Below are 13,450 nucleotides of genomic sequence, written 5' to 3'. Positions count from 1 at the left end.
ATAGCCGCAGGATGTTTGCCTGTTGGTCTTAAGCCTGTAAAAGTGTAGTGAATAGTTCATACAATAGTTCAGTTAAATTACAGTTGGAGTAATAGACATCTATAAGGACAACGACACAGCATTGGATATTACAATGAGTGACACAAATTGTGCCACAATTCGAGGCATTAGGCCACGTTTCATGAACCTACCTCAGCTTTGTCATAATTTAATAGGCTGTGAATTGCTGGAACTCCCTGGGAAACCTTCTTGGCTGACTACTCCCCTTGTCCCCGAAAACACACACACACACACACAGACACACACACACACAGACACACACACACACACACACACACACACACACACACACACACACACACATCCTCCCTGTGCCAGTGTTTCTGTGTCTCCCTCCTCTCTGACCCAGTATTCCTCCTTAGAGATGAGTCTTTTCTTTTCGAGTGAGCAGCAATAAGATGAATGAATGTGAAAGAGAATTATAGTCAGTTGGGACATTTCACTTTTGGAAGTTTGATCAAATTGCTACAGTTCAGCAGAGTGTCTCCTCCAGAAAAGTTGTCGGGCTCGGTGGCGACTGCTAATGAGGGCATGCATGATGCACAGCCAGCAGTATTGTGAATATTCCTGATTCAGGCCCAAAATTTATGCAATGCTAAAATCCGGGAGGGGATTTGGAAACGTGACTACATAATTAGGGTTCTCCATTTTGCCTTGAAGTGGCCAGCCAGAGCAAGCCATATTCCTCATTGTAGATTCTTTCTATTTTCCAATGCCAAGGAAAGGTGGGAAAACTAGATTAGGCCAAGGAGCCTACCTGACCTGAGGTACACTGGGGGAAGCCTTGCTGTCTGTTTTTTTTGTTTTTAAAGATAATTTTTTGGCATTTCTGCTTCATTTAGTTACAGTAGAGATAGTCAGGAAAGACAGGGCAGAGAGAGGGGATGACATGCAGCAAAAGGCATGGACTGAATTCGATTATGACTTAGTGGTACGCACTTAATTACCTTAATGGTACACACTCTACTGGTTGAGCCACCGGGGTGAACGACTTTGCTATCTTTGTAGTAGTGATGATGGCTTGGTATCAGCATAGTATTTGTAGTAGTTGGTACAGTAACTGTACAGTATTTCCTGTAGTGATTACATTGCCTGACTGCAGCATTGTATAATTGGGTCATACAGGGCCGAGGCAGGGGCTCATGAATGAAGTCTGAAGGGTCGAAAGAAGAAGACATGGATGGTAGCCTTATGCACAGACCAGTTTTGAAGAAGGAGAGGGTAGTGGAGGCCTGTATCTGTTTGTCCAAGGGCATTTCCATGAACGGACTGTATTTTACAACCATCACTCATTGCTCTTCTTCTCTCTATGTCTCTCTCTGTGTCTTTGTCTGTGCCTCTGCCACCCTCTTCTTTTCTCTGCCTGAAAAGGGCAGCCCCACAGTGTAAACATTAGGATTTATCTGATGGATTACATCAAGAAGGACAAATGTTAGTTGAATCCTTTCATGAATCTTTTGTAGCTATGCAGACTCTTGTGTAATACTTCTCTCAGTTTACAAAGACAGCCATTGTGAAGAGTTTGTAACAAGGTTAATTCAGACAACTTGATTTGTTTAGACTAATTCAATTTTTGAGGAGTGGCATCAGGCAGCACCAAATATCATCCGAATAATTCAGGATAATACCGGCAAAGCTGTGCATCCTATGTGATTACAGAATGACAAATTATATGATTTCGAAGTTTGTGGCTATAAAGAGCAAACATTATCCTATAATCTAACTAGAGGAAAATAGTCTTCTGGCCTAAAGGGCTGCCAGCTGCAGACCTGTTTTTAGGAGACTGCTGGAGCTTAGTTATTCCTCAGTGTGGAAAAAGTTTCTGATATATTCCTTATCAGATATCTTCTAATAAGAGTTTAGTCTAACTCTATGTAAAATTAAGCCTGTGGTGTGCATGTTTAAATTCACACCAATACTCTGATTTTAATGCAGCTATGGGATCACTGTAATGAAGGTGTGACATAAAAGCACTTAATCTTGTTAGTACTTTGAGGTTTTAATTGGAATATTTATACTGATAGGCTACATGTTGAATTTAGCAGTATTAGTCATAATTATCATGGGATTGTTTGTATATTAAACCTGTCCATTGAGTTTTTTAAGTTTTGCTGCTATTTGCCAACTTATCCTTGTTTGTTATAAATAAATATTTTGTTATATATTTACAGCTAAGATATTATATCCAGCCATAATACCCAAGTCTCAGTATTGGTAACTAGCAGGAGATATGGTGCTATATGGAGGCAACAAAATATCATTGCAACAAAATTACTGCAGTTTATGACAGGAGGGAAATGACTGACTTCACTTTTAGCTTATAAGAGAGGAGCGGAGTGATGTATTCAAGCAATAATTATAGTATGCAGAAATATTGACAGAAAATTCTTTCACCGCAACACATGTTAACAGCTCAATTAACCCCAGATTAGAGTAGGCATTTAGAAGAGCGCGGTGTGCTTCTATTCGGCTTCACTGCTTTGGCAATCAGCAGCAGGTGGTACTGAGCAGAGTTGATTGTTTGCAACTATGCTCTCATTTGTTTCCAGTTTTGTTTGAAGGTGAGGCAGTCTAACATTATAAAATGTACTTCATGTAGGCCTGAGTTTCCTATAGTCTTAATTTTTGTTTTAGAATAAATTTAGTAATTTTAGATTTTTTCTATCTACTCTAAACCCATGACAAGAGCCTAACTTTATATAAAGATGAGTATTCAGATAAATTCAGAGTAAATTTAAGAGATCAGGATGACATGCAATCACAGATGGAATTTAAGGATTTTGTGCATCAGCCAACAATAGCAGTCTGAATTTTCTTTTTAACCGGGTGTATCAGCCCACAGTCTCCTGTGTTGTTTGCTTCATCTCCATGTAATTTAGTCCCCTCACTTTTGAGGTTTATTGTCACAATATGATAATTTTATTTGATAGGACATAAACAACATTAACCTACACTTTAATTAGTAATGCACCAGAGATTAAATGATAAGGCTACGGAAGCTAACCTTCAAGATCCCGCTGTGTTAATATTACAACCCTAATTCCTCCAGGTCATTAGAGAACACAATGCTGGTGCAGGGTTTCCCAAACTTTTTAAGGCTGGAAAATTCCTGTAACCTCAGCATGCAAAGCACATGGAAATTTTATGTTCACATCACATCTTATGCATCAACAACATTTAATTGCTCAATGGGACAGAAATCCAGGTCAATGACACTGTGTAAAGACAGGAGACACCCCTAATACATAGCCTATATATTAAGGCATATTTTGTATAAACAGTTTTATAATGGCATTCCACCAGCTTGTGCAGACTTGGCTATACTAGAGTGAGTTACTTAATACTAACTGAATGGTTGCAGTATGCTGCACTTAGTAAAGAATTCCTGCGCCCTCGTTTTGCTGGTCCCCCTTTTAATCCTGTTGTCATTGCCGAGTGTAGAGCTTGTGTAGAGTATGTAAGTTTTATGCTGCTTCTGTGTCTCAGACAATTGCTGTCTTATTACAGTCACTATTTATTGCTTCTAATCAGTTAATAGTATAGGCTATATAGCATATAGCCTGATGGGAGAAGGTTTCAGTGTAGCTTAGCTCTCTCTCTCTTGCCCTTCTCCAAATTTGTTTATGTTTGCAGCAACATGATACGCTTCACTGCACTGAATGCAACACAGAGAGGAGACAGAATATAGCATGATTGGTATGGGGTATGTAGGCAACGCATTAATACTTATTACTTTCTGAATAAGCAACAAACAACTTTTTGAGTTCCTGAAATAAATGAACACCTAAGGAGAATACAGTTTTGCTGTAATGAAAATCCTGTTTGTACTGAAGTTTACTTGCCAATGGTGAGTGGGAGAGGCTAATTTACATCCCTACATGGAATGCAATCTAAATGGTTTACCAAATTCCAACTCTGCTCCACTCTCAACAGGTGGAAGCTTTACATTTGAATCTCCTTTGTTTAGTAAACTTGACTTTCTTTTCCACCTTGAAATCCAGATGTGAGCGTCACTGACACTAAATAGCCTATAGCTGAAGTGAACAGTTGGCTAAGGGACTCTTGATGCAGACACAAGGTAGTCACATGAAGTTGCCAACAACGGTTAGCAGCACATTGCATTGCAGTCCCCCTGCCAACAATGTCTGGCTCCCAGTAATCCTTTGTTATTATTAGAACTAATTAAAGTAAAACCTAATTTCCTTGTAAACTCATTTTGCTGAAGCTTTTCAGAGCAACTTTGTCACCCATTTTATAGTGATAGTTCCAGTGAGTGCGTTAAAATGACATCATGCAGATGGTCTCGTGAAATTAGTTGGAAATAAGAAAATTTGCTATGTGAAACCTAAGCATCGGTAGCCAACTTGAAACTAAGTTGGTCCTTTGCCTGTCCTGGATGGAAATTTATTTCATGTGCCACCTGGTGGCATGTTATAATGAAACCAAGAGCACTGGAAAGATATTATTCCCTTCATGAGTTGTTGGAGGACTTGATGTAATATTAACATTAATTGTAATATGTAACATTAATTTCAAAAGTTATTGTGTAAAATATGCATACTAGTATGGTTTTGTGTCCCCAAATCGACTCTCAAGTTGTGAGAAATTGCTTTGTGTTTTCATTTTTACCGACCTGCATGGAGTCATAATCATATTTGATTAAGGAGGGACCCAGAGCTAATTTGATTAGGTTATTTAGAGGAATATGTGTTTGGTAATAAACATTTATTATGATGAAAAAGTTTACTTTAATAAGCAGTGGAAGCCCAGAGGACATGCAAGCTTAATTGTTAGATGTTAAATTGCATTGTTGCGATGTTGCCAAGATAATGGGCGAGGAAAGGCCCTCAAGTCAAGGCAATTAACCAAACAGTGGTTTGATTGTTGTTAAATTGATTAGAATATGTTTAAGTACCCCATTTGAAAAATAGCTATTGTTTCATGCAGTTTTAGGCTGCTAGAGAATGCTGCGCTTAATGATACATACGCTCTGAGTTGGGGAAAGGAAGAGGAATTGTTGTCTAGGCCATCTTCTCAGCTTGGCCTACCTCCGAAAGTTGTGAGAACTTCTGCATGTAAAAGGGCTCAATCAATAGATGGTGAAACACATGCTTGGACATACCAGGAAGCCTTTGTGTACATAATCTCAGATGAGTTGAGACATACATTTGTCATCTTGACTTTGAAATTATAGCTTGGACATCCCATTTAGCTTGCACACGGTGAGACTGAAGCCTGCTTTTCCATAGTTAGAAGGCTTCATCTCCCAACTGTTGATCAGTTGTTGCAGACGGGACTAGTGATAGATCTGGCAGTTTGAGTGTGTGCTCAGTGTTGCCCAGAGCGATAGGGTAGCAGCTGAGGAACATGCAGAGAGGGAGGTGCAGGTTAGAACCAATCTGTTTGCTCACACCAGCATCAGTAGTTTCCTGATTAGAAGAGTGGAGAAACCCACGGCTGGAGGCAGGCTTTATGGCCATCATCACCCCACATCTCCCTACTCATTAGTACTTCACAGCCTAGCACCACAGCATATGGCACAGTGTTGCTGCTGCTTCCCATTCGAGGTGTGTTTCAAATGGCTGTTCCTCGCAGAGCCACAGGCCTTTGGCACTTGCCTATCTTATTGTGTCTCGAATGAGGAGAAACATCTGTATTGAAGAGAAGGTTTTTTTTGTTTTTATGAGAGTTGCGAGTCTGGAGAGTCTTTGAGTGTGTTAAGAATTTGTTTGTTTACAAGCTGGGAAAGATTGATGATAGGCTGGAGAAACAGTGGGTGACACTCATCCAAGGGAGAGATGGGAGTTTGTTTGAATAGTGTTTATAACAAGTCAAAAACTAAGAGTGATGTGATTGGGCCACTGTCACTACAACAGATGCTCTGTATCACACACCTGCGCACACACACACACACACACACCACCACACACAACACCACAGATAAAACACATATTTTAATATTGTATTACCCTGTCATACTCACGTGACAGGTACACATGTTTAACAGCATAACTTTATTTTATTTTATTTTTTTTACTTTTTAAGCATTATGAATTTGCATGTACCAAATGGGAGTTATGGCTTGGTGTCCTCATTCCATTGGTGGCTGTTGTGCAGTGGGATCATTTCTGCATTTCTTTGGTATATGTCTATAAGTGTGTGTGGGGTGTTCATCCATACACAGAACACTAAGTGTGTTTTACATGCGTATTATGTTCGAATATATGGGATACTCAAGTATTATCCCATTTACAATATCCTGGATACGCTCATATCCTTGTTATGAAACCTGAATATATATATTATAGCTCGAGTATACTGATATTAGCTGTGATACTGAGACTTATTAACACTCTATCCCATTTACTGTTAGTTATTGTAATCTGTTAACTCTATTTCAATAGCAATATTAAGAATATTCTGCTTCTTCATGTATAAAAGAATATTTGTGATCAGGATCTCAATTTTGATCCTAGCAGGAATATGAGCCAGTATCTAGAATACTCTGTACATGTAAGCACACTTATTTAGGGATACATATACTTTGGGGTGTTGTCACTTTCAGTTGGATCTTATTTTTCACACTGTGCCCTCCCTCCAACAGAACATACATATAAAAACATTGGCTGACGACATGGTAAGGTGCCCGTTTTAATTTCAGTGTGGTTCTTTTTGTTTTACATCCTATCTCATTTGTTTTCATGGCTGCATGGGACTTTTAACTGAAATGTTTGGATGGATCAAATGTACAAGACAGAAACGGCATGTGTTAACCAAGAATAACATCAAAGGCCTAGATGCGACTGTATCCTGTGTAGGCTACAATTCAATTAGTGATAATAAAATAATAACCAAATATTAAGTAATATTCAAAATTATTTTATGGGCTTTATGTTTTCTGACTGTTCACAGGAATGAAAATACACACTCCAAAAAGTGGTTCTTTTGATATATGTTGACTAAATGGTGCTTCATAGAATAATTAATATTTGAAGAACCTCTTGAACCTGATTATCCACTGCTCTTCAAGCCAATAGTATTTCCATTTAGTAACATCAATGTCAAAGTTGAAATCCCACTTATGTCATCTACTGTTACGGCTTCATAATACTGTCTAAATATTAAAGAATATTTTTTATGAATAAGTGTAAAGAACCATTTGGTTATAAAATGGTGCTATTTGGTCTCATGATGTTTTGAGCACATCAGTAAATATAACAAGCAGTGCCTTGTATGGTTTTCCTATGGTTCCATGTTTCTGTAAGTTTAGCACCGTCTTTTGTTAATTTTTTTATCATCAATAAAATTATGCCCATAGCACCTAGACTACTGTAAGCAGCCCATAGATCATTTAGTGTGTAATCACCAGTAACACTTAAGATGAAATGTTTCAGCCCGGAGCCTTTTTATGTTATACTCATTAGCCTTGGTTAACAAATAGCCTAACTTAAACACCTAGAGCCATATACAGTGTTGCATCAGGTCTGGGATGTAGCCTGTAATGTCAAAATGCAGCTACAGCTTACCAAGAAATGTCACTATTTCGCCTTTCCATGCATTTGGTCCATCCACTAAGATTTCAATAAACAGAAAGTAGTGGCATCACGTATGTCATCATCATGTGTTTGTCTTTCCATCTCATTTATATGTGCGTTCATCCAGCATGAACTAATACATTTTTACTAAAGATGACTAACATTGACTGGTGCATGTTGTTCAAGTACTACTTCTGACCCACTAACAAATGTGTGCCGGCTGTATCTTCTTTTGATCTATCGTACATAATATGACACTAGACTTTACTTTTCTGCATTCACCGACATAGTGACAGTTGATGAATACAACAAGGAGACTGAACTGTAACTCACTGATGTTATGGCAGTGAGTTTAATTTGCCATTATACACTTAGACTAGTCTAATTTTATATCCTGTGCATGTACACAAACCCTGGCACTTTAAGTAGGATGGTAAGTGATGTCCTAATAATAGGTTTTATACATCATACTGTGTCAAGTGTGTTTTGTGCTACAACTACATTTAAGTTTCAACAAAAATTCCATCTTTCTTAGTGATTCATAAACATGTTTTTTTTTTAGACCTAATCATTACAGAATAGTTATGTGTAGACAAAAAATTAAACTTGCAGTCCACACATAAGCACAGCTCCATGACTAATAGGGAGAAACTGTTTCCATTTGAACTTTTACAGGTTGTTATATATTCATACTGTGGCTACATGACATAGCCCGAATAACAGAACTTCACTTGCTCTTCAAAGTGCAATATTTTAATATCACACACACTCCTCTTTTCCTTTCAGCGTGACCGGATCACCAGTTTCAGGAAAACAGGGATGAAGAAGGAGAAGCCTCTGATACAGCACCCTACAGATCCCCTGTCCACCCAGGCTGAACTGCCTGTGCCCCAGCCCCTCTTCGACGACCGCTCCATGAACCTCTCGGAGAAGGAGATCATCGACCTTTTTGAGAAGATGATGGTGAGCCTGGTGTTTCTGTTGTATCAAGTGAATCTTTTTAATGTGTTTAAATGCCTCTCTGTGGGATGGAAGGTTAGCTTAGAAGTAGAGCATCTGACTCAGAACCAAAATGATCTAGGAGGAATATGCAGAGGGGAAGAGAAATTTAATTTGCCTTGCATAGGCTATATCTTATAATATGATCCTTTCATCATCGGTGTTACACCATGTTCACACTGCAAGCAACATGATCAATAAGTCACCGGGTGTCCATTAATTTACAATAGAGTTGAGTGACCAGCAAAACTCAGCCGATGTGTGGACAGTCAACAAGGTTGTTGGTCAAAAAAAGTTGGCCATTGCTGAACTTTTCGCAGTCAACAGCCAATCAGATTTTCCATGCTTCTTTGTTTCGCTATTGATGTGATTTTGTTTCATCAATAGCTCCACCTGGCATGTGCAAAATGGATGAGAACATAACAGCCTTTCAGAGCTTTCTAGTTCTCTGCAACTTTTATTTGAAAGACTACTCCAATAAGCGTCTCAGAAATGATGCTTGCCTTGGAGAATAGTTTCATCCATTGTTGGGGTTGATGGTAAGCTCTGAAGTAATTTTGCATTTCTTTGTTTATTTTTGATTGATACTACCTAGTTAGAGCTTGCTAGCTATTTTAACTCATCAAAACAAGGTAACTTCATGAAAGGCAATACCAAAGCAGTGAAAAATACATGATGTGACTGTTAAAAAATGTGTAGCTGCACAAGGCCGCTACATAGATGCAGTCAGAACATCTTGCCCACAAATGGTATTAGAATAGAGTCACCCATTAACCAAGTTGCTTGCAGTGTGAACATGGGGAGTCACCATCAGAGCATGACACTATTGATAGTATATGTATGTGATCGTGGTCACAGCCCAGCAACATCCATATTAGAGAGCTGTGGGTGAATCTGAGACACGCAGTAGTCTGCAGCTGCCATCATAATAATACAGTCATGTATTGCCAGTTGTTCCTGGAGCACTCTCCACTATTCACCCCAAATGTTCTGCTACACACAGTAAAAGCGTTTTCTAGTATCAAAAGAAAAGCTACAGAATGGTTTATTCAAAATCCTTTCAATGATACAGTTTGTCAGTGTTGGGGCTTCACTGCTTTTCTGTCTCCAAGTAGGGCACATTTGCCTTTTTTCCTAATCAGTAGGCAGCTCTGTGCGCTGTCTAAGCTTCCGTACAGTACTTACCTGGCTCAGTGCACAGAGCCCAGCCTCAGCTCTCAAATCACACAGATCCTTAGCGTAGAGAGCACATAGATCACGCACAGACAGTAGAGTGTCATGCTGTCACGACTTTTCACTTAGCTCCATAATTCAGGTTTCCTTGACTGAGAGTCATTTTCACAGTATGCTTTTCCATGAGAGTAGAGCTGTAGAGAATTTCTTCTTGTATCTAGAAAGTTTGAGATAATACAGTATTTACTCAATCGGTCTAAAAAACTAGTCCCACAAAACACAAATGACTGTATTAATACCAAATATAGAAAAGGCAAAAATGTATATTTGGATCTTCACACCAACGTAGACTCATATGGGTTCTTATGGTGCAAAATAGCAGAAGTGCTCACACAAACAATAGGGTTTTGTTTACCCTTTTGGCAATCCACTTGTTATGCTTGACCATTGTCTGTTATTGCAACCTCTCTGATGTCTACAAAACAGCTCACAAGTTGTGGTGTTTGGTGCCAGTGATTTGAAAAGGAATGGGACAGCTATGAGTTTGTATGAGGCAGATATGTGAGCTTAAGTGTACTCACATCTCCATCCGTCAACACCCGCTAACCACATCCTTCAGCAGTTCATCACCAGCTCTCACCACACCACAGCTGTGATCTGACACATTATGTCACTTTTCACCACACTAGTGTCCCACTCACAAAGATTTAAATGTCTTACTGCTTTGCACAGTTCATTGAGACAACTTTTCTTTGTTCGTTTTTTTTTTCCGTAGAGCATTGGTTTTCAATTCTGGTCCTCAGGACCCAGAGCCATGCTGGTTTTTATTCTAGCCATCTAATCGGGAGCTATTTTACACGTGGGATGCAAATTGAATGCAATTAACTTCAATTAACTACTTGGTGGGATAGAAAACCAGCAGCACTCTGGGTCCCCAGGACCAAGATTGAAAACCACTGACATAGCTTTTGCAGGTTAAAAGCCCCCTAAACCTCATAATATTTTGATCACATGAGTAATGACACACAGAGCTAATTGCCCTGCTCATTGCAATATATCCAGTAAGCAATCTTTTACTATGACGACAATGAGCATTACCATGTAACTCCCTTGGTGAGACTAAACAGTGCCCTCTTGTGGGGTTACGCATGACCTCTTCCTTTACTCCTGACATCCTCAAGGATAAGGTTTGTACAAATCAGTGAGAAAAAGACGTATTATATCTGGAGCATGTACAATGCTACAGCAATCTTTCACATAGATACCATCTTATATAGACCTGAAAGAACTCTATTTACAGTAAAGATGAATGGATTTTGCATTCAGATGTTAAGCTTCCATCAACCAGAGCTCCACCTGCATGCTCTCTAGGCGACTGTCACCATGAACACTGAGTTCAACACACAAAGTTCAACTCACACCCATCTGTGAGGTCAAAGCTCTTTCACACTTGCAATTTTACTCCATTGAAATGGGCTCTTGCCCTTATGTACTGCAGGATTGAAATCTAACAAAAAGCTTTCAGCCCATCTCTTTGAAGTCGGGAGCTGAATTACTCTGGCTTCATTGCATAGGTTGTGTGTAGTGTGTCTGGGTGCAAGTATGTTTGTATCTGTGTGTGTGTGTGTGTGTATGTGTGTGTGTGGCCCCGGCCTTTCCTTTTTTCTCATACAATGGTCTTTATTGCCAGGGCCAGAGAAATGCGGACAGTGCTCCTGGTTTTCATCAGGCTACTGCTCAGTGTTTTCTTGCCTGGGTGCTCATCCCTGTCACTCAGTTCACCTCTCAATTACTATGTTTGTGCTCACAGTGGCGTGACATTAAACCCAGGCTTCAATTTGCTCAGTGACGGGAGACAGAGAAGGCATGTTTGCTGGTCTGACACTTGACGGGCGTTGACACTCTGGGGTGGAAAGTATAATTACAGTAATGAAATAAAAAAGAAAAGGGTTATTTACTTATGTACTTTCGAGGCTACCACTGTTTGCCTCATAGATTGTAAACTTTTCTCCTCTGAAGTATCCAACACTGAAATGACAGTGGTGGGCAGTTTTCTTTGATGCTACTAGTTTTTCTTTCTTGTCTATCTCTTTCTCATCTCTCTATCTTTTTGTATCTCATACACAGATACATTTTAGTTGCTCTCTTTGTCCTTAAATCCTTTCCCTTGTTGATTGTTATCATGATGCTACATGCCACAGCCTTAGATGTCTAGCTTGCTCCAAATGAAGGGATGACCTGTGGCATATTAGTCTGACCACCTACTGTGCATTAATGACTAGGGGAAAGTGAAAATATTTTTCCTCTAGAAAGTGGTCTACACTTTGCCCTGTATATCTCAAAGCCTACATAGCACACAGCCTATTACTGATAGGTCATCAAAGGGAAAGAGAAACACTCAGTTAGAGTAAAACCAAATAAACCCTTCCTAGTATTTTTGAAGCTAACCACGGAGGAGGGGAGTATATTCATTAAACCTCAGGCAAAGTTAAAATGCAGCACTGCCTTGAGAAAGGTATGCGTCTTTATTGTGTATGTGTGCTTGTCTTGTCCTTGGATTCTCCAAGATGTGCACAGCTGGACCTCAGAGCCCCTGATCAAAATGCACAGCAGTAAATCCACTGATGAAATCTCAGGTAGTCGCATATCACCGAGAGAGCGGCAGTGGACTCTTAATGCGTGGGCTTCGTGCTGGGAAGACAGAGAAAAAAGATATAACATGTCTGAACCCACCAGTTGACATCAACATTCAGCAAGTGGTGAAACCCCTGCACCACATGTCTGACACCCTTGACACCCCAACCCCTTTCATTAACAATCAGACTGATAATTGTCTGTAAAATGCTCGGGCAAGGGAAGCAGCGGCTCGGGTGACTGGTGGTGCCAACTTGTTCTCGCCATCAAGACAACATCCCCTTGACAGCATGGTCTTCTGCCAATAGTTGTATGGGCACATTTTAATCATTTTTCACTGATCTGCCATGAACAGTCAAGGCATTGTTCAGATGCTGCTTCCATGTCTTCGTGTTTGGCGTCTGTCAACACTAGGGCTGCAGCTATCGATTATTTTAGTAATCGAGTATTCTACCGATTATTCCATCGATTAATCGAGCAATCGGATAAAAAATACATTTGCTTTATTAAAGAGCAATAGTAAATATACAAAAGAGAAAAGCTGTCCGCACGAAGCTGTCCATACGACACTGTGATTTACTGAAAACGAGGTGAAATAATAATTATTATTGATATTTATTACTAGGCCTAAATATCATACAAGTTCATAAGACTGGCTAATGTACATTTATTTGGTATGTTGAAGGGTTGCCCTACACCTGCTGACCCTACTCACTGCAATCAAACTAAACTGAATATACCTGCTGTATTGGACTAGTGCATTTTAGGCTCCAATTGCTACTTACACCACCTGATATTTTGCTTTCTGGGGTATTTTATGCATCACTGTGAGGGGAGTAGGTGTGTGTGTGTGTGTGTGTGTGTGTGTGTGTGTGTGTGTGTGACTATCATAATAATAACATGAATGAAGCTCAGGCTTTCACAAATTGACTGCAGCATTTTATTTTCTGTGGTTATTTTCTTGAGCAAAACTTAGCTAACTTAGGGACATCATAACTAGCCACCATATTGATTTACGTTCTTAACTAGCCATTACATATAGCCATAAT

At 39.5% G+C, this 13,450-nt stretch overlaps 1 protein-coding gene across 1 annotated transcript in view; it reads left to right on the top strand.

Moving 5' to 3' along the window:
- The window catches only part of diaph2 (diaphanous-related formin 2), a 386,425-nt gene that overhangs the window by 12,561 nt on the left and 360,414 nt on the right, over positions 1-13,450 (top strand). Inside the window, exons 3-4 of the mRNA XM_078288946.1 lie at positions 6,665-6,697; positions 8,382-8,558. Of these exons, the coding sequence (XP_078145072.1) occupies positions 6,665-6,697; positions 8,382-8,558 (210 nt within the window). The remainder of the gene's footprint in view (positions 1-6,664; positions 6,698-8,381; positions 8,559-13,450) is intronic.

The sequence above is a fragment of the Centroberyx gerrardi genome, chromosome 16, assembly GCF_048128805.1.
Source record: "Centroberyx gerrardi isolate f3 chromosome 16, fCenGer3.hap1.cur.20231027, whole genome shotgun sequence".
In the NCBI taxonomy this organism is placed as follows: domain Eukaryota; kingdom Metazoa; phylum Chordata; class Actinopteri; order Beryciformes; family Berycidae; genus Centroberyx; species Centroberyx gerrardi.
The sequence above is the reverse complement of the archived record's forward strand: the minus strand, read 5'-3'. Positions and strand labels throughout refer to the sequence as shown.